The sequence below is a fragment of the Phaethon lepturus genome, unplaced genomic scaffold (genome assembly GCF_000687285.1).
Source record: "Phaethon lepturus isolate BGI_N335 unplaced genomic scaffold, ASM68728v1 scaffold6578, whole genome shotgun sequence".
NCBI lineage: Eukaryota > Metazoa > Chordata > Aves > Phaethontiformes > Phaethontidae > Phaethon > Phaethon lepturus.
The window spans coordinates 60,707-80,948 of record NW_010558174.1 but is presented as its reverse complement, the minus strand read 5'-3'; the positions used below and the strand labels follow the sequence as shown (position 1 = coordinate 80,948).

Genomic DNA, 20,242 nt, shown 5'->3' with positions numbered 1-20,242 from the left:
ATGCAGACCAAGACAACAAAGAGATGAAACCCAACTTTTTATCATTAAGAGTAAAACCCCAATTCCATCCTTCTCATCCGCAGAAAAAGAACACAAACGACAACATGCACAACTAGCCTACTAGCCTACACAGATGAAAACTGCCTTCTGCCTAGCACCACTGGATTAATGTACCCCCCCCATCTAGAATGTAATTTATCTGAGAGTTTTCAAGACGTTGATCAGTAGTGAGCACACTTAAAACCATGAAATAAATGTAAATTTCTATACCGTAGGGGAAATTACCTCAAACTCAAACTTAGAGCTGCCGAAGTTAGTCCTCTGTTTCTGCCAGAAATTGTCTGGCTTGATTATCAGTGCAACATGAATACAACAGGGAAAGGATTCCTGTAAAATCTTCAGCAGAGGCTTTATGGAGTCCCATTTTGACCCACGCATATCTACAATGACGGTGAATCCTCGTTTACATACTTCCTCACTGTAGAAGAAAGAACAAAAGATTATCAAGCAAGCGTTCCAACTTCAAACACAGCATCCTACTGCACCACACTGCTTAATGAACGTGGTCTTCTCAGCTAACTGCCACACCCTCACCGGGGTCTCACTGTTGACTAGCTGACACGTACAGCAGATCTCATGAACCTCTCAGGAAGCTTCTCACCCCCCTGCCAAACTCCTTGCAGATGACAGGTTTACACCTGTTGCTGATTTGATAATCTGCCTTTATCTCTTCTTTCATTCTTATTGTTTATATTCACAATGATTCATCTTCCTGTCTAGTTTTTCCTTTACCTTACACACACGTTAAAGGTATGTTTACTGAAGCAGCAATATGTAATTCATTTACAACTGACTCTTCAGAACACACACACTTACTGATGACAATATTCATGCCTTTCTAATGACTGGGGATCCTCTAAAAGACAGAATATGGCATATTGTTCTCACCCACCACTTTGCAACTTTTTTAAACTCTCTCAGACCTAGCCCCATATTATCTGAGAGTTGAAGAGTGTTAGTCTGTAGAGGGGAAAAAAAAACACCAACCCCTTTTATTGACATTTTCTTCTGTAGCAGGATCAATTTGTGGATAGTTAATGGATAAGAAAGCATTTTATGGCTGTGAAGAAAACCGCATCAACCTGTTTCTACAAAATTTGAGCTCAATTTTGCTGTCCAAGAGTTGACAGACCTTATACCCAAATTCTCTGGCAACTCTTCTGGGAATGGCAGATTTAATTTCTTTTCATCAATACCTTTTGTACACTTAGTGCTTGCCAATGATCAAAAGTGGCAATCACCACCAACACCAGAAATTTTGATTTTGTTCCAGTCGAATTTGCTACATGACCTTTTTAAGATGGAAAGGGAAAATATTTCAAAACCAATGCATCATAACCAATGGACTATCAAAAGGGACCAAATGTCCATTGTTTGAGTACATGAGTCACTTTCAGGCATGTGACTAATGTAAGTGCAATTCTGGAGTTCATGTGGTGAGGTTTTCAGAGTGTCCAAGAAGTAGAGAAGCTTCACTGGCATACTTTACACAGGCTCATTGGCCACATTGTAGAAGGATGAGTTACGGCTGATGCAGGAGAGCCGAAGAGCTCCTGAAAGAAGTGGTAATACAGGTTCCTTAGAAGAGGAGCTTTTTTAAAGCTGGATTACAAAAAAAAAACCCCCAAACAAAAAACCCCCCCACCATTTAAAAACAGACTTTATCAAGATAAATGCTGGCTGTCCTACCTGCCCATAGGAATGACAAAAATAGCAATGGCAGCAGGAAAATGCATTAAAACTGACCAGCTTGGAATACATCTAGGCTACAAGGTACAATTTTCTGTCCCTGGTGAAAATGTTTTCTAATAGCCTCACACAATTAAAGGACAAAAACAACTACTGATTTAAAGATACACCCATTATTGAAAAGCTGCATACTATTATACAAGCGCAGCTTGGCCCATTCCTATCCTACCACACAAACTGAGAAGGATAGCACGTGCCACTAATTCATGAGGCATACATCTACTGGGGTGCACAAAGCACCATGTAATACAATGCAGATGTGTCCTCCTGTCATGTGGCCACATCATCTGACACAGAATTAATCCCTTTTGGCCAAGGATCACAAAAATTGTTCTGGGAGGCTACCAAGTCATCTGTTAGGTAAACCTGAACTACACTAATACCTGGTCCAGTCAGCACTGATGTCTTAAATTTAGCAATATTTTTAAATCAAATAAATCATTAGAGTAATAAAATTGTGAGACCAAATCACCTTAAGTGTTTAGATCTCTTGCAAAAAAACAACAGATACCTCTGAATCTTCAGCTACCTAGAGTAACAGTACTGCAATAACAAATCAACAGACAAACTATTTGGGGCCATTTGTACCAGTTGGGGCTTCTTAATTAGCAAGAGTTGCATGACCAGTCATGTTTTACATGACTTGAGTGAAAGTGAGTCTTGCTTTTAATAAAGTTCCCTTTATTCTCAAAGCTTTGCCATGCTTGCAGAGAAAAAAACCTACACTAACTTTATTTTTATTTGAAGTCTATTGATGCTAAATTAACACACACCTTTTGCTAGAGGACCACCATATTTTGCCAGATTACCTCTAGAAAAATCTCTTGGGTCATATTTTGATGTCTGTTTGCCTACTAACTTCTCTAGTAACTTGAAGCTCTAGAGGGCTAGAATATACGTCAAACATTCAAATGTGAAGTCAAATTATTTCAGATATAAAAATCTCAAGACTGATTCCCCTGCTCCTTCCTCTTTCTCCCCAAAATCCCTCAAATAACAACCAACCAATCAACAACAACAGAAAGAGTGAACACTAACCACTCCTATACTTTAAGGTGAAATAAAGACCAGGATAACTGAACTACCAACAAGTGCTTTTAAAGGCCATACACACTCTTAACTAGATGTCTAGAAGGTATTTTTATGAAAGCACTTCTGCCACTCTGAAACCAATAGCTGATTACATCAGAGGCAAAGAAGAGTGCCTACAAATCAACACATTAGAGAAGTATGGAAGATACTGCATTGAGGGATGTTGTCCACGGGATTATTTTTTCAACTATGACAACTGCTCCTTGAGGTCATGAGCAAACATATTCAGGCACAGTCAGAGCTGCTCCAGTCTGCACCAAATGTTGCCAGATTCTGAGGCAGACTTAAAATCAAGTTCTTAAGATCATTTTTGCCCCCAATTCAGTTACTACTAGGAAATAAAGTTTTATGTGAACAAACTTTTTGTATAAATATTTATATATATACAAACATACACGTGCTGGATTTTATTTCTGCCAATTTATTTAAACAGCATATTGTAAATCATAGCTAAAATTTTTGATAATACAATGAAATCAGTATTTTCACACATCTCTCCACGGTTTATCTGAGACCTATAGAAGCAATTTTACATCTCTCTCTCCTGGTTATTTCTGTGATATATCAGGATACTATAATTTATCTAAGACAAATAACAGTTAGGAGTGTTGTGCTGACCGCAGTCCATTCAAGGCATATTGTGAATGGTGACCAGCATGTTTGTAGTTATTAATGTACTGAAAGCCTTTGAGTTGTATTTGCAATCTTCAACACAGTGACAGCAATATGGCATGGCAGCGCCATTTCCAAGACACAAACTACTTCCAGCTAAAGCATACCAGCCATTCTGCCAGCTGCCTTTCTTCTGCAAGGTAGAGCAACTATTTAGGTCTTTTCCAAAAAAGCAGTCTGAAAACAGTAACTGACAGAACTTGGTATGAATTTGCTCATTTTCTTAACCTGCTCAGTATTCTAGCTTGTGGGCATACCACAACATATAGCATTTATTTTGTTTTACTGCTTCAGAGCTTATTAAGTGATCATAACTTACCTAGGAATACAAGCTAGGTATGAAATTAGTCTTCTAAGGTCTTCCTGCCGTATTCTATCATGATTACTACGAGCTGGAAATGTTAGAATGGGGCCTCCACGCTTATCTCGGCCACCTGAAAAATTGGAAAAAAAAAAAGTTAGAAAAACCCACAGCATAAGACCATTCTAGTTTGCAAAACTAGTCTTCAGAATGCTTTTGGAAAACCTAAGTCCTACACTGCTGCATGAATACACACTTAAAAAAAGAAGTGATTTCAAGTTAAATACCAACACTGCCATTTAGAGACCAGTTTAAAATTGAATTTTGGGAATATTGATAAGCATACTGTCACAATTCCTACAATGAGGAAGAACCCGACAAAAAATTGAAACAAAGAATAACCATGGAATTACACTTACACATTACAGTCACATTCAAGTTTGACTGGCAGTGTGATGTCTCCCGCAACGGTGCTTTGTTAGGTGTTTAACTTTTTAATCAGAAATTGTACAGATTAAACTTAACTACAGTTATGCTACTTCGTAGGCAACTACAGGATACTCAGTGTTAACTTGATTACTAGCACAAAGTTTAGGTGTATAGAATTTCACACCTGATGCATATCCAAGATGAGTGAGTGGATACTATTTAAGCATTTAATTTATATTTTTACCCCATTCTGATATGCAGATTATGATGTCAGATTACAGTTTTTAAGTTTGTTAGCAATGCAAAACAAGGAAATTATGAATCCACTCACCATGTAGGCAAAAAATCTGACTTCGAGTGGTTCCACTTAAATGTATTCATCTTACTTGTTAAACTGGACAGACTTATTGTAATTGAACATTAAAATGTAATCTTATACCCAACCACTTGCTAGTGACAACAAAATGTTACTATTACTAAATGCTAAATTCAAGTCAGTAGGCTGCTCTTATCAACACTTGTATAATAGCAGACACATTCCTACTAGCCAAATTTCACATCTATGTTCTCAATCACAGATGTGTGCACTGTTTTCTTCTGTCCCATGGAAGCACAGAAAAACAGTATCCTCTATCCTCTATCCTGAATGATTTCTCATTGTAAATCAGCTCCTCATTGTAAATCCATGTTACTGAAAAAAGTTTTAAAATATCCATTAGAAAGGAAGGCCAAAAGCAAATGAGTAAAACCAGTCACTCAAAAATTCATTACTGTCTTCCCCAACACAGTCTGCATGTGCTTGCTAGAGACACTAAGCCTAGCTGTGAAGGTCTACAGGGATTGTCTGCACTGGACATGTTCCCTGTGAGGCACCAAATGAAACCTGGAAAAGATAGAGACATCTCTGAGCTTCTATCAAGCTGCAATGCCAGGAATATAAACTTAAAGGAAATTAGTATTCTTATATTCCATGACTCTCTTCAGTGGGACATGAGATTAAAAACAACTGAGTTGTCTCACTCTAATGGACAGAGGGCAAGGCTGGTCTTGACCATCCTGATCCACTTGCCAAGCATAGACCTTTGAGGATTTTTACATAGCAAGTGACAGGATAAAAGCAAGACAGAAGCCCCAAGAGAAAGGAAGGATAAATGACAAGACTGGGAATCCAATAGCCCAGGTCTCCACTCAGCTCCAGAGTGATCACAGGGCTCCAAAGCTACCAAACTTAGCTGACAGTCTGCTGCAGCCCTTAATGCTCTCCTCAGTCAGCAGCTAGAGATCTAAAAAAAAAAAAAAATTAGGTTCCAACTAGCAAACAGTACTAATTCCAATCCCCCCAAAAAAGTGCTCAATTGCTCAGGCTGAAAATTCTTCTTTCAAAAGCAGCAGCTAGCAAAGAACAGTGTATGCTGAATTGTCTTTAACACCCTCCAAGCATTTAAAAAAAATGCCTTGTTACACACAGTCAGCTCAGATCAGTCCTCCCGGCCTTTCCCACACAGCAACTCTTGTATCATGCAATTTTCCAACATGGCAGAGGAAAGAAACCCATATTCTTATGCTCTTTTGGATACCACTTCAGTTGGGTCCCAGCTCCACATACACCACAGAAAAAACCCATTTTTCAAGTGTGGTGCTTACATTTATGATAAATCTTATCCTGAAATTTTTGTATGTTGGAGACAAAACTTGTCATGAAAATTTCAGGTATACATGAGTATTGATGAAATTAACACAGCTTGATTTTTGGTGAAAAGAATTTTACTATCCAGTCACAAACCAAATACCAAAATTGTAAATATTATGCAAAAAAGTTCCAAATACTTATTTTCTTTCATCAGCTCCACTGAAAGCTTTTTTAGGCCTTTTCCAATAAATAACTCTCATTTCCTTTGCTACTTAAGCTCCTGTGTCATACACGAACAGGAATGTTAAAAGCAACAATGCATGAGGCATCAGGTGGAAATTTACTGTTTCACAATAGTCTTTATTCAACTCAAACCCCTTTTATTTTGGTTTAACAAAAACTTATTAAGCTACTACTATCATCAGTGAGACTTCCATTTTTATCCCTTTTCTTTTCTATAAAACTTCCACTGCACTGAGATATTCTCTCTGTTTTTGTCTATGCCAGGATGTGTCATACAAGTAGCTGATCAACTCACATGAGTCAGCCAACGTGAATCACTTCTGTCTAGTGCACATCACTAACAGCAGTCTTGTCAATGGCCTCCAAATGGCGCCAAAATCCAGCAGGCTGAGTAGTGCAGTTTTTTCAGGAAATACCTTTTTATCTAGTCTTAAAGTACTTGGGCAAAGCTAAGCGGTGGGCTTTTACAGCATGTTTGAAAAGCGGGACAAGTCATCAAGTGCTGTTTCTCATATGAAACCAAGATAATTGCACCTATAAGAAAATGCTTCTCTTTCTGGAAGTATGTGTGGAAATGTAAACGCATCCGTACTTCAACAGACTTCAGTTTAAAACTGAACCAAAAAGTTGCATCCCAGACTCCATCTGTACTTCATGGTTACAACACTAGAGGCATTTTGATTTCAGGTGGTTAGACACCCAATACTCAAGCAGATTATTTCCCAGTTAGGTGAAAATCAGTTCAAGGAAGCTTTTTCTCTTCCTTTCCCCCCCACTTCCCCCCCCCCCCCGCTTTGTCTTCCTTTCCCCCCCGCCTCCCCCCCCCCCCCTTTTTTTTTTTGAGAACCACTTTTTTGGCAGCTTTAGAAAAACAACACAGGATTCACAGGGAAGTTGCACTCGAGCATTTGCATTCTACACGTGAAGTTATTTTGTTATTTTGACCAACACAAGATAGAGCAGTCCAGTCTGCCAGACTGGTTTCATGAAGGACAAGTATTTTAAATTCAGAATTTATTCCAGAATCAATATGGTATCAATACAGACACCAGAATTCAGGCTAGCTTGTTGAGCTTTGGGACTCTACAGTTATCAGCCTACACATAACAGGATGTACTTCACAATACTTCACAGAGGTATTTGTTCTTCTGTACTTCCTTGCCTCTTATATCTAAGCCTATATCTCTCTTCCTCACTCCAACCTGTCTTCTCAAGCATGAACTTTAGCTTTCTGTAACAGTTTTAAAATATGTTAGTGTAGCTGTGATGTTAAGATATGCATGGACCACACAGATTTTAAAAAGCCAAGATGACTTATCCACACCACAGCCCTCATTTGTAAAAAATTTAGTTCTAAATTCACCTTTTTTAGTTTTATTTTTTTTAAACTACCTCATCTGGTGCTACAGACAACAGAGACGAGAAAGAATCCTCTTCCATCTAAATACATCTTCAGATACACTAAATTATGTGATTTTTTTTTCATTTACAGAAACACATCATTAATAGCTCAATAAAGCAGGCTAAACTGATTGTGATGATGGAGCAGAATGCAGGAGTGAATCACATCAGACCTACTGTGACCTCTGGCAGAGGAAAAGCAACTACTGAAATATTTTTTTCAAGGTGATGAAGTACTCAGATTGTGCAAAGAAAAAGAAACTATGTTGAGTAGATCTCTTAAATATATCCACCTGAAAATGAACAAAGGAAACGAATAAATGAAAAGCAAAGACTGACATAAAGCAATATCAAAGCAATATAACTCAGGCTAACACAGATTGAAGAGGTACTTGTACTTGTTGGAGGAGAAAAGGGAAACTCTTATAAATACAGTTTCATCACAACATAGTAGACTTGGAGTAAAAGTGGTACCTCAGTGAGAGGTATCTGTTACCAAGAGCTTTAACTTGATTAAAACACAAGATTTCTGATTGGATCAAAATATCATCTCAAGAATGGCTTAGGAGATACCTTTGGTGGTCTGGTGCTGGAATCAGGACCAATGTGCAGGTAGAAAGGCAATGGGATCCCAAAAGCCTGGTGGAGCTGGGAGCCTCAGAATTAATTCCTTCACTGATGACTTCAGATTCAAACTTCTCATAGCACCACAGAATAACCACAGAATAGCCCAGGTTGGAAGGGACCTTGAAAGATTATGTGGTCTAACCTTTCATAGAAAAGGAAGCCTGAATTAGATTATCTAGCACCCTGTCCAATCACACCTTGAAAACCTTCAGTGATGAGGACTCTACCATGTCCCTGAGGAAGTTGTTCCAGTGAATGACTGTTATTGTAAAAAATATTCTTTCTTATATTGAGGTGAAACCTCTCCTGGTGCAACTTGCACTCGTTGCACCTTGTCTTCTCCATGTGGCTCCTTGTGAAGACAGAGACTCTGTCCTCCTTTTAGCTGCCCTTTAAGTACTGGAATACTGTGATGAGGTACCCCCTGAGCCTTCTCTTCTCCGAGGAGAAAACACCTAACTCCTTCAGTCTCTCCTCACAGGTCAGGTTCTTCAGACCTTTGATGATCTTTGTGGCCCTCCTGTGGACCCTCTCCAGTCTGCCTGTGTCTTTAGAAAGGCAATGGGATCCCAAAAGCCTGGTGGAGCTGGGAGCCTCAGAATTAATTCCTTCACTGATGACTTCAGATTCAAACTTCTCATAGCACCACAGAATAACCACAGAATAGCCCAGGTTGGAAGGGACCTTGAAAGATTATGTGGTCTAACCTTTCATAGAAAAGGAAGCCTGAATTAGATTATCTAGCACCCTGTCCAATCACACCTTGAAAACCTTCAGTGATGAGGACTCTACCATGTCCCTGAGGAAGTTGTTCCAGTGAATGACTGTTATTGTAAAAAATATTCTTTCTTATATTGAGGTGAAACCTCTCCTGGTGCAACTTGCACTCGTTGCACCTTGTCTTCTCCATGTGGCTCCTTGTGAAGACAGAGACTCTGTCCTCCTTTTAGCTGCCCTTTAAGTACTGGAATACTGTGATGAGGTACCCCCTGAGCCTTCTCTTCTCCGAGGAGAAAACACCTAACTCCTTCAGTCTCTCCTCACAGGTCAGGTTCTTCAGACCTTTGATGATCTTTGTGGCCCTCCTGTGGACCCTCTCCAGTCTGCCTGTGTCTTTCTTTGACTGTGGGGACCAGAACTGAACACAGTACTCCAGGTGCAGCCAGAAAAGCACAGAGTAGAATGGGATGATCACATCTCTGTCTCTGCAAGTAAGCTCCTACGGATGCAGCCCAGGATCCAATTTGCCTTTGTGGCTGCAGAGCACACTGCTGATTTATGTTCAGTTTTTTTCCACCAGGACCCCAAGGTCCCTTTCTACAAGGCTACTCCTCAGATATACACACCCTAGCCTGTACAGGGTTCTTTGGTTATTCTGACCCAGGTGCAGAACTCTGCATTTGTCTCTGTTAAGCTTCATACTGTTCTTGCTAGCCCACTCTTTCAGCCTGTCCAGGTGTCTCCATAAGATGGTTTACCCTTGTAAGTCCATCTCAAAATAAGCGGTTAAGCATTTCTTGGGACCAAAGTCAGCACTGTGGAAAGATCAGTGTCTTTAGTATTCTAAGAACACAAAGATGAATATACTGCTATACAGCCCATACTTACTCATTTAACTTGGAGAAGGAAGGTCTCAGCAGAACAAGGCAGAGAAAAGACTGGGAAAGTGAACTGAGGATCTCAAGCACTCCATGAATTTTTTTTTCAGACTGTGTTATTTGTGTAACTTTCCTGCTCTATAACCATTTCTTTTCTTTGCACTGTTGATTGTCATACTTACTTTCTACTTGAGAACATGTTGCAACAACTCTACTAGAACTCCAATATAAATGAGAGAACAAAACCACAAAAATTATAGTGATGTTTGTGGATGCCTTAGGATTAGTGGGACTATTAGTGTTTTTAGTAGAGATAAGTTAGAGTTACCTTTAGAAATGAATTTTAGTACATATATCCCCAACGTCCTACTTCTACAGACCTTAACCAGTTATTGTACTTCCAAATATTAAAACCAAGTACTTGAGTAAAAGTTGTACTTTTGAAGAAAAAAAAAAGACAGGCAGACATTGAAAGCCTCTCAGTCAATAGTCCAAGAGTCTTCCTTACCTTTGTGTTCCCAGGTACAAAACTTGACAGTTCTAGTTCCACAATGGTTAAGATCTAGTGGTGGTAGTTTTCCTGGGGGTGAGGGTCGCAGGGTGTGTGTTTGTTTTGTTGCGGGTTGGTTGTTTGTTCTTTTTTAATCACTTGCACTACTGCTGTATCTCATTTCATTGGAGCCCCACTCGCAATGGAAATGTGAAACTACAGATTTTGGCAGATCAGTTCCAGCCAGTCTTGCTGCCCACAGCTGTTTGCTCCATTCTTCTACCAGAAGTTGCTACCTTTACACAGGCAAGTTGGCAACCACTTCTTCCTGTCTGGAGCTCATCTGCTCTGGTTCATAATCCATCATCTCCCCCTCAATTTTCATTTGGCCCACTTCACTTTCACTGAATTAATGCCTTTTCAGAATGCCATATGCTTACAAATCAACATTAGAGAACACCTATCATCTTTTGGATCCCTTGTAAGGGGTCTAAACTAAGCTCTGGAAAACCTGGAAATTCCGAGGTTTTGGAATGGAAACTGACTACATTTTCATTAAGTGCCATAACGCAAGGTCCAAAAAGAGTAATGAGGAACTGAAATATTGTGCTTAACTCCCTTTCTTTTCTTCTTTCCCTCTGAAAATACAATTTTAAGCAAGCCCTCACGACTAGTACAATACATAAGCAGAAGAATTGGGAGTTCCACACTACCAGGAAAACTGGCTCTGGGCAGTCGGTTATATCATTCATTAGAATTGCCAGGACCTTTTAAAAAATAAAAATAAAAAAATCTTCTTTTGCTTTACATCTCTTCTTGACTTAGCAGAGTGGACAGGATGAAGTACTGCGAACTACACAGTGTACTTGCAAGCATCAGCATCCAAGCACAGCAAATCTCTGAAGAGTGCAATTTCAGGGATCATTTTGTATCTTTAATATTTACAGGTGAAAGCTTTATTTTTTGAGTTCTTGACAAATTGTTTATAAAAAAAAAAAAAAACACACCAACCAAAAACACAAAAACCCAAAGCTCCTTTCAAATACAAGATTGTCCTCTAAATCTGATACTACGAATTATGGCAAAGAGAATGATACTGTTTAATCCCAACAGATTTGGAAATACTTTCTCACACCCAAAATGCAGTTCACAAAAATATGCACCTCGGACATCATTCCATCAAGTAAAGTTACTTATCAAGTTATAGAATATGTTACGATACTCATTCATTCAAACCCCACTTTTAAATCCTCTGCTATTCTTCACTAAGTAACCAACCAACTTCAAGGTGTATGCTGCAGATAGCTAAAATTAGATGATAACTCATTTCACCATTAAGTTATTAAGTGTGTTTCAAAGGATATGCTCTGAAATTTCACTTCTGCAACAGAGGTATTTCTCCAGTGCTTCAGACGGGCCAGTAACAAAGCCATCTCTGTAAAACTCTCCAGCAGAAGAACCCGAAATAAGAGAAGGAATATGACTATGGTACAGCAGGTCATTCTAAGTAGTACTGTTGGATATGCAGGGGAGACAGGACATGACTGGGACAACAACATGCAGTATGCTTCACATTCAACAAAACACAGATCCTTTCACAATGCTTCTGTTATGTTTGGGATACCCAACTGGAATGAATAGGTGCTACCCTAGCTTTCCATGACTTTGTAACGATATTTAAAGTATTTAGAATACCATTTAGCATTTGACTAACAACACAGTTATGCATTCCACGAGAGAAGAAAATAACTGTACCTGAAAGGTATGCAACTTTTTCCTTTAAAATTGGTAATACTTCCATAGCCTTCATTTCATCATTTTTGCGAAACCCTGAAAACAGAAAAAGACAAGGTAATTAGTCAGAAATTCAGGCAAGCTCAGCTTCTACATTTAATGAGTGCACTGTATCACATTTACCTTTGGAATACAACATGAATGTTATGGTTACAGGAGTTAAGATAATCCTACAGTAAAAGGTTGCAAAAAAAAAATAAGCTAACCTTTTAAAAATATATTAATGAACAAGTCATTGCTTTGACTAGCTTAACACAAATAGCACGGTCTGTTAGCAATCCTCGGTAGAAAACAGGATACTGGAGTTAGCCTTTTTCATCAGTAAATAAAAAAAAACTACCAGTCCAACAAAAAAAAAAAAAACACAAAACAAAACAAAAAAACCCCCACACAAACCACACACACCCCCCCAACAAAAAAACACCCCAAAATTCCCAAGTCCGCAAAAAACACCACACAAAAAGACCCACCGAAAAAACCCAACACTATTTACATGCATCTTTCCTTACATCACTTCTGTAAGCAGAACTGGGAGATAAAGCTCTCAACTGTGTCTTTTCTACTGCCTGACAGGAGTGGCATTTTGTAACAGAGAGCACATTTTGTCATGTTAACTCTATACACCCATGGAGTTTGAAATGGTCCCCAAGATGAGTGATTACAACTTCGCTCTCTACAGCTACCTGAAAGGGCGTTGTGGCGATGAGGGTGTTGGTCTCTTCTCCCAAGTAACTAGTGATAGGACAAGAGGAAATGGCCTCAACTTGCGCCAGGGGAGGTTTAGATTGGATATTAGGAAAATTTCTTCACTGAGAGGGTGATCAAGCATTGGAACAGGCTGCCCAGGGTGGTGGTGGAGTCGCCATCTCTGGAAGTGTTCAAAAAACGTGTGGATGTGGCACTTCAGGACATGGTTTAGGGGACATGGTGGCGCTGGATTAATGGTTGGACTTGATGATCTTGAAGGTCCCTTCCAACCTTAGTGATTCTGTGATTACAGTCAATGTTGCAAAGCAGGACATCAGCAGCTTGTCCCTCCTCTCTACTTGCATTACATTTCTGTGGCCAGATTCTAAACTCTTCCCTTCTTTAATAAGTGAGATTTAGGAAGCGTTTTATTTATGTCCTTATATTCCATGTTGATCCGAAAAACACAGAATTGGTCCTTTTTGGGCCAATCTTGTTCAACTTAAAAAAAGTTACAAAAACTGGGTACTGGTTGTACACACACTTCAACTAACAGTCTGTATGATCCTTCCCAGCCTCTTTGGATTCATGTGCTTTTTTGAAAAACTCATTTCTGAAGAAAGTACCTCTTCCGCGATAAGTAGGGAACACGCACTCCTCTATCACTGTTGAAGCCCAGAAGTGCTGTTCAGGAAGACTGCCCAAAAAGCCTGGTACAACAAAGTAGTTGTGTTCCTTAAAAGCAACAGTTTGAGCTATTTAGAAGGTTTCAGAGAAATCTTACAAGTGCAAGCTCTAGTGTACATGTGGCAGTCTATTCTAAAGTATATTGTTCTTCCTCTGTGCAAAAAGGGCCACGATCTCTCTAGAGACAGCATCAGACGCTGGCGCTGATGGCCAGCAGGGAAGGCCATCATTTCTCTTCCTCCTCAAAAATATCCAAATGTTTCATATCCTCTGGTCTCAGGCTCTGAGCTTTAACAAAAGAGCTGTGCACTTCAGAGCTAAAACTGTGACATCATACTGGTGTCATCAAGTAACATAAGATTTGTAAATAAGAGCATCATGTATGTAAATTACGTCACAGATTTTCTATTCCAGCCAGCAATACTGAGACTTCTGTGCCACTACAGTATCTAGTTATTGGCACTACCCTTCAAAACAGACCCAGGACACACCAAACAGAATACCCAAAGGGCAAAAACATGAGCTATGAGGAAGGACTAAATCAAATGACACTGTTTAGTCCAAAGAACTGAAGGGAGACATGGTAGCAGTCCTCAAAACACATAAAGTCTAGTGGTGGCAAAAGTTGGCTAGAATTACAGCAAGAGGTTTACTTTGGGTGGTAGGAAGTTTTGTAAAGGCAAAAACAGTGAAGCAGCACGTGGGATTGCCTGTGGAAGACTAGGGACTATCCACCACTGGGAATTTTTAAAAAAATGCTTTTAGACAAATGTCTGACAGCAATGGGTCCCTCTGGTTCACTGAGGTGTTCAACCAGGACATTGTCTCAGCACCCACAGATTACAAACAAAAGAAAACTAAACAAATCCTCTTCCAGACGTTGGCTAGTTCCCTGGTTTTCCATGAACGCCATAAACCAAAAGCAAACCCAAAATTCGATACACATTCTCAGAAAGGCTAGACCAGGAAAACTGGTTCCTCAGGCAGCCATGCCGCATGGAGGGTTTCTACATGATGGACAATATTTTGCAACTACACAGCAACTCCAGACTGATCAAGCAGTGGAGGGACTCGGCTACTTCTTTCATGTTTGTGCTTAGACACTCAGGGGTCTAAGACGGCTCCAAAGGAACCTCTTGCATTATTCCTTCCTCCAGAGTACTGGCTAGGGGTTACCAGCCTTTTACTACAAATGCCTACAGTTTTCTTGTTTTATTATTGTTCTGCTGGAGATAAAAATATGATAAAAATACAACATGATACTAAGTTTTCAATTATTAGGGACTAAAGCTTTAAACAAGAGTTTAAGAAAACCTTATGTTTAAATAACTGATCTAAAAAGACAGCAAATACCTATCTTTTTCCACTTCAAAATATTTGGCTTTCAGTTGACTGTTAAGGCATACAGGCACACTTCCAGAGTTGGTGGTTTTGGTTGTTTTTTTTTTTTAACGTGCTTTGAGCTACCCACCATAAATTTAATGCCAATTTAGCACGCTCAGCTTTCACATCAACCATGGTGATTCCTTTTCTTTACAGTAAATTTAGAGATAGAAAACACTTTCTCCTCACTTAAAAAGCATGCAGAAACTAGTGCTGTACTTTGCTGTCTATCTTAGCTCAAAATTACCCAAGACACTGATGTTACCACAACTTGCTTGCTGAGACTTCTAAGCCCTTAAACTACTTCACCTCAGATGATGTGCAGTAGCTGCACATTTTTACTTTGCCTGTGGCATGTAAGAAGTAAGAAACATTTAGCTAACATTTCTTTGACTATTAAGGGACTGCTCAAGGTAAACACTCTACAAATACGTTAGTGCTTGGCTCATGTTCTCGATCTACATATCCTTAAGGCTCACTGCCTTTTGCTGCTCTAAACAGCCTATTTTTATTCCAGTTCTGCAGTGTTAAAGCTTAACTGAAAAGACTGTGAGGATTACAATTGACCAAAGAATGTTGGGGCACAAAGAAGGTGAATACAGCAAGAAAGTATCATATTTTTATCTCCAACAGAGCAATAATAAAACAAAAAAACAGCAATATAAGCAGGTCTTAAGGGCTTGGTGTGGCCCCCTCCCCCTTTTTTTAAAGCCTCTACACCACAAAACATTTGCGATTGAGGATTTCATTTAAATTAAAAAAAAAATTAAAAGGCATTTACTGCACTCAAATGAAATGCCATAAATATCTGCACCAATCTCTCCCTACACAGCTCAGCAACCTCCACGCCAGCTGGCTGCATCACATGTTCCTGGAGGTGATGTCATCCTTCCCCAGCTGGCCGGCTGCAGCTCTGGCCGCCGCGGTGCCGCTGCAGTGCCCACAGCCCCGTCACCCACCGCGCAGCCCACCATGGCTCCACCATGGAGTGAGCAGAGGCGTCAGCAGCAGACCCGCTCCCAGCATGGTGAGCTCAATGGACGAGCACGACCCAAGCCTGCACTGCGCAGCTTGGCGAGCACAAAATACAAACAGGCTTTCATTCCTGTGGCACGTGCTTCTCTTTTGAAAGCATAATGTATATGCGTATATGGCTCTTATTTATGCTGTTCCTTTAACTATGCAGTTCACCCACTAAGGCTTTTTTATTTTAAAAACGTGTTTTTTAATAATAAATTCTATGCTAGTATATTTTAAAGACAATTCTAGTCTTAAACAGAAAAAACACCCTTGATATTTTCAGTACCTACTAAACAAATTTTAGAACACAAATTTTACAGTTTCACATTTTTAATGGGTAGTATATGTCCTTCTGTTGTCTCATACATCATACAGACACTTTTCCCTAACTACCAGTCAGGAGGGAAGAAGCTCAAATTATGCTAATTAATATTCAACTTTAGTAGATTAAGTAACACATGACTAAATAGTCCATTTCAATTTAAGAGATCAACCCCCCGCCGTGAAGCTCTCAAAATTACACAATCCCCTGAGTTACAACAACATATCCTTCTAAGAAAACAGAGTATGTTATCACAGAGCAGTTACTGAAGCATTGTATCACACAACCAAAGATCTTTAAAACAGGGAAACAAAAAATACGCAAAAGAAAGTCACTTAAACTTTTTATACAGATGCACAGACTGGAAAATTAAAAGACTAAAAATTTGTCTTTCCCACAAACACACCACCTCCTCTTTGCCCCCACAACTTCAGAGCCAGAAGATACCATCAGCCAGCCACATTTAACAGACTGAGTTGTCTGTAGTAATCCTTTTTCTCATGATGTATGAAGTTAAGATATTACAATGCAATATATTAATTTTTCCAAATTGGAATACCCATGAAACGACAGCGTTCCTGGGTAGAGGTATGACCCCTAGGAGGTTTCTGAGAGCCCTTTACCCAAATGGCCAGGACAGCCCCCTCTCACTTGGGCTGTAAGCGTTCCCCAAATCCCATGGCGAAGTCCTGGCCGCAGAGCTGCACGTCCGCTTGCCCTGGGGGCAAGCGAATAACCCAGTAAAAAGGAGCCACCTTTTGCCTGGAAATCGCAGCGTCCCCGTAACTCTGCTGCTCCCCTAGGTACCCAACTTGCTGAAACTTCCCACAGGCACTGAAATACAGTGAGCAAGTCACCTTTACAGCAGTAACAGAAACTGGGTAGCCTGCGTGGTAGTTCACACATCCAAGACAAATGCTGGACTAGTGTAATGCTGAGGCGTTCTTCGAACCCAGGAGACAAGGTAACTCTGTTAATCATCTTGCACTGCAATGATCAGTAACTAGTCACCCACACAATTAAAGGGAGCAGATAAAATTGGCTTAAGCACATCTTTTAAGCTAACAATTTGATTACAGAACTGTGATACAAAACACCATTGGGAACAACCTTCTCAAAGATGCATCGCTACCCCAGCAACATACAAGTTTTTGCTACTTTGAAGGTACCTTCAGTGATGTCCATCATTCAGTTACGGCAACAAACAAATTACAGAAACAGAAATTAAGGCAGCAAAGAGACTCAGAAATTGAGGCTAAGAGCAGTATCTCTTTGCTAAGAGGTTGAAAAAGCAGTCATCTATTGCTGTCAAACACAACCGACTTGAAACTTTTTTGTAACAGGACTATAAAAAAAACCCCAAACGAAACCACAAACAAAAAAAGGGAACGTTTTCATCCTGAAAACTCGCATCTTGAAGAACGCAACTGCTTCTCACCTTGCGACATAAACCCAAGACTTTTTAGCAGTGCAAACAAAAGAAGTCAGATTCAAGCCAGAATACGTCGATGCTTTAGGCTCTCTTCAGACTTCAGGTGAGTGACTCTGTGTCATGTCATTGACAGTAGGAAAGTGCCTTGTCTGCCAGGCTGCTCCCTCCAGCACCAGCTTGCTAATCCCCACCTCTTTGACAGAAATCCCATCCTGAACCAGAGAAACCTCTTTCAGTGAGTTATTTTACAAGGTACTCTCTTCGTTTCAAAGGATCTGCACTGATAGGCTTCTCCTCAAAAATTCATGCACTATGCCAAGTTCTACAGGAAGGAGACTGCACATCGAAGCTAAGACTGTGGACATTCAGAACTGCCCCATTAATGCTACAGTTCAGGTAATCAGGGAGTTAGGTAGCAACTGGACTGATTTAAGTTTGTCATAAGTGGAAAGAAGTATTTCCTAGGAGATTAGAGATAAAATAACTCTTGTGGATGGGGAAGAGACCGTTTCCTAGCCAAGCAGAAGCTTCCTGCAACTTGGTAAGGCAGCAGGAACTACAAACTTGTGCACAAATCCTTGCATCCACTGGTCCCATCATGTTGATTAAGTTTCATCTTGGAGCATTTTCTATTTCACAGCATGAATGACACTGACTAGGCAACTCTTGAAATCCGAGCTATTCTCCCCTTTAATTATAAATCCATCCTAGCTACATTTCAAGAAAAATTGCCTTCTAGGTAATTAAGTAAAAAGGCAAAAAACTAAACAAAAAGAAGAAACAAGCTAAAAAGTTAGTGCATTATTAGACTGATTCGTTTCATTATTTGCCCTTTTTCCTCCCCCATATCATAAGTTGATGACATTGATTTTAAATCCTGGAAATCCATACGTTTCTTCAACTTTTCTTATCAGTTAACAACTGCATATTATAAACTTCAGCTGCAAGTTAATTTATACACTACCTCTCATGTTTTTCCAGTGTCCGGAAAGAGCAAGAGAACACAAAGCAGGTTCCTATTCTGCCATTTTGCCATGGAGAGGTTTTTAAAATAGGACAGTGGGAAAATTTCTAAAAATGGTATTATTCCATGAAAAATAATTGTAAACAAGACATGAGGAGATTCACATGCAGCCATTGTGAAGCCTTTTACATTCTTACTAAACCAGTACAGATTAAGTCAGTAGACCCATATGATTCTTTCCTTCAATCAGATATGGAAAAAATGACTGCTGAACTCCACGAGTTCTTGGGTTTACAAATTAAATCAGATTACTGAGGTAAAGGTAAGAAAGAAATCTGAACTTTCATAGAGCAGAAAATAGCAAAAAACAGCACTAACTGAGAACAGAACTCAAAGGGTTCGCAAAAGGAAGCAAAAGGTAACTGAAAGTTAGTGCAGGTATGAGATTACTGATAGCTTTTTTTGATTTTGACTCAAGTATTTTAAGTGTCAATTTCAATTTTATGGTAGGCTTAACTATAAATTCATATTTTTGCACGCATGTAAGGGATCCACAGAACAATCAGAGCTGTCAATTCACTGATTGTACTGTTATCACTTCCCGTTACCAACATTGCCTCTATTCATTGCTGCTCAGCAATCTCACACCATCTTTCACATTGCAACGAAGCAAGGGAATGCAGGGAAGTTACGGCAAAGGTTGCAATTCTTTTCTCTTCTCTGAAGCTTCATGAGCTTGCAGATGACCAGTTTCAAAAGGTATAATGGCAATTCATCTCAGGAACACTACCTTCTAAGTATGCCTGTCATGGCACCTTCAAAACCATACATTTTTCTTTTTAGGAGAAAATAAGGAACTATCAGCAGGTTTTTTTAATGACATACAGATCACTGGGTAACATTAGTAACCTTAGCATTCATCAGTTATTCATTCACTTTTTCTCAGCGCAGATTCTAAAGCCTCCAGGTGACGCCGACAAGGACACAGCTTCGAGGCATATGACCAGAGGGGCATGATTTTAGCGTTGTTCCAGCAGCCACAGTCATGGGCTTAAGCAAAGTATTTGTTGTAGCTAATAACTATTCATTTAACATTAGGAACCCAGTCCTGAATTTAAAGCAATTCCAGGAGCATGACATAAGTATGCTTTTGGCTCCTCTGATCAGGCTCAAGATCCATTCATCAGAAAACATTACAGCTTCAAACCCTCACTTTAATCACAACACACAGAAACGTCCCTCCTCTTCCTGTTTTGTTTTGTACCCTATACACTCTCTATACGTGTTGCAGGGAATCGCACCCTATCAGTACTGAGCTGGTATGCAGTGCTACCACATGGCAACCGAGACCTCACAGAAGTGGACAGCTTAGAAATTGCCTCGAAGAGAATGCGATTCATTAGAAGGTTACTAGCACTTTAAGCTGCTTTCAGTTTTTGGCATTTTTGCTAAGCGTAAGAGGTTCTCTCTTAGCATTTTTAATAGCTCTGTGGTTTGACCTGACACCAAGATGCAACCTCTCCTGACCACAAATTAGGCGGGGGACACAATGTCATACAGAGGCATGTGCGACAAGAAAAGGCTACCAGTGTAGTTGATAGCAAATATTCAAGCAAGATCAAATTTACCTACTGAATGACCATCCTTTTCTTGGAAGGTTA

At 39.7% G+C, this 20,242-nt stretch overlaps 1 protein-coding gene across 1 annotated transcript in view; it reads right to left on the bottom strand.

The window, feature by feature from the left end:
- LOC104625354 (triple functional domain protein-like) overlaps positions 1-12,120 on the bottom strand; it is a gene marked incomplete at its 3' end in the record, with an annotated part of 58,373 nt that extends 46,253 nt beyond the window's left edge. Inside the window, exons 1-3 of the mRNA XM_010292962.1 lie at positions 12,048-12,120; positions 3,893-4,007; positions 286-478 (exon numbers count right to left, since the gene is read on the bottom strand). Of these exons, the coding sequence (XP_010291264.1) occupies positions 286-478; positions 3,893-4,007; positions 12,048-12,102 (363 nt within the window). The remainder of the gene's footprint in view (positions 1-285; positions 479-3,892; positions 4,008-12,047) is intronic.
- Positions 12,121-20,242: the final 8,122 nt, after the last annotated feature.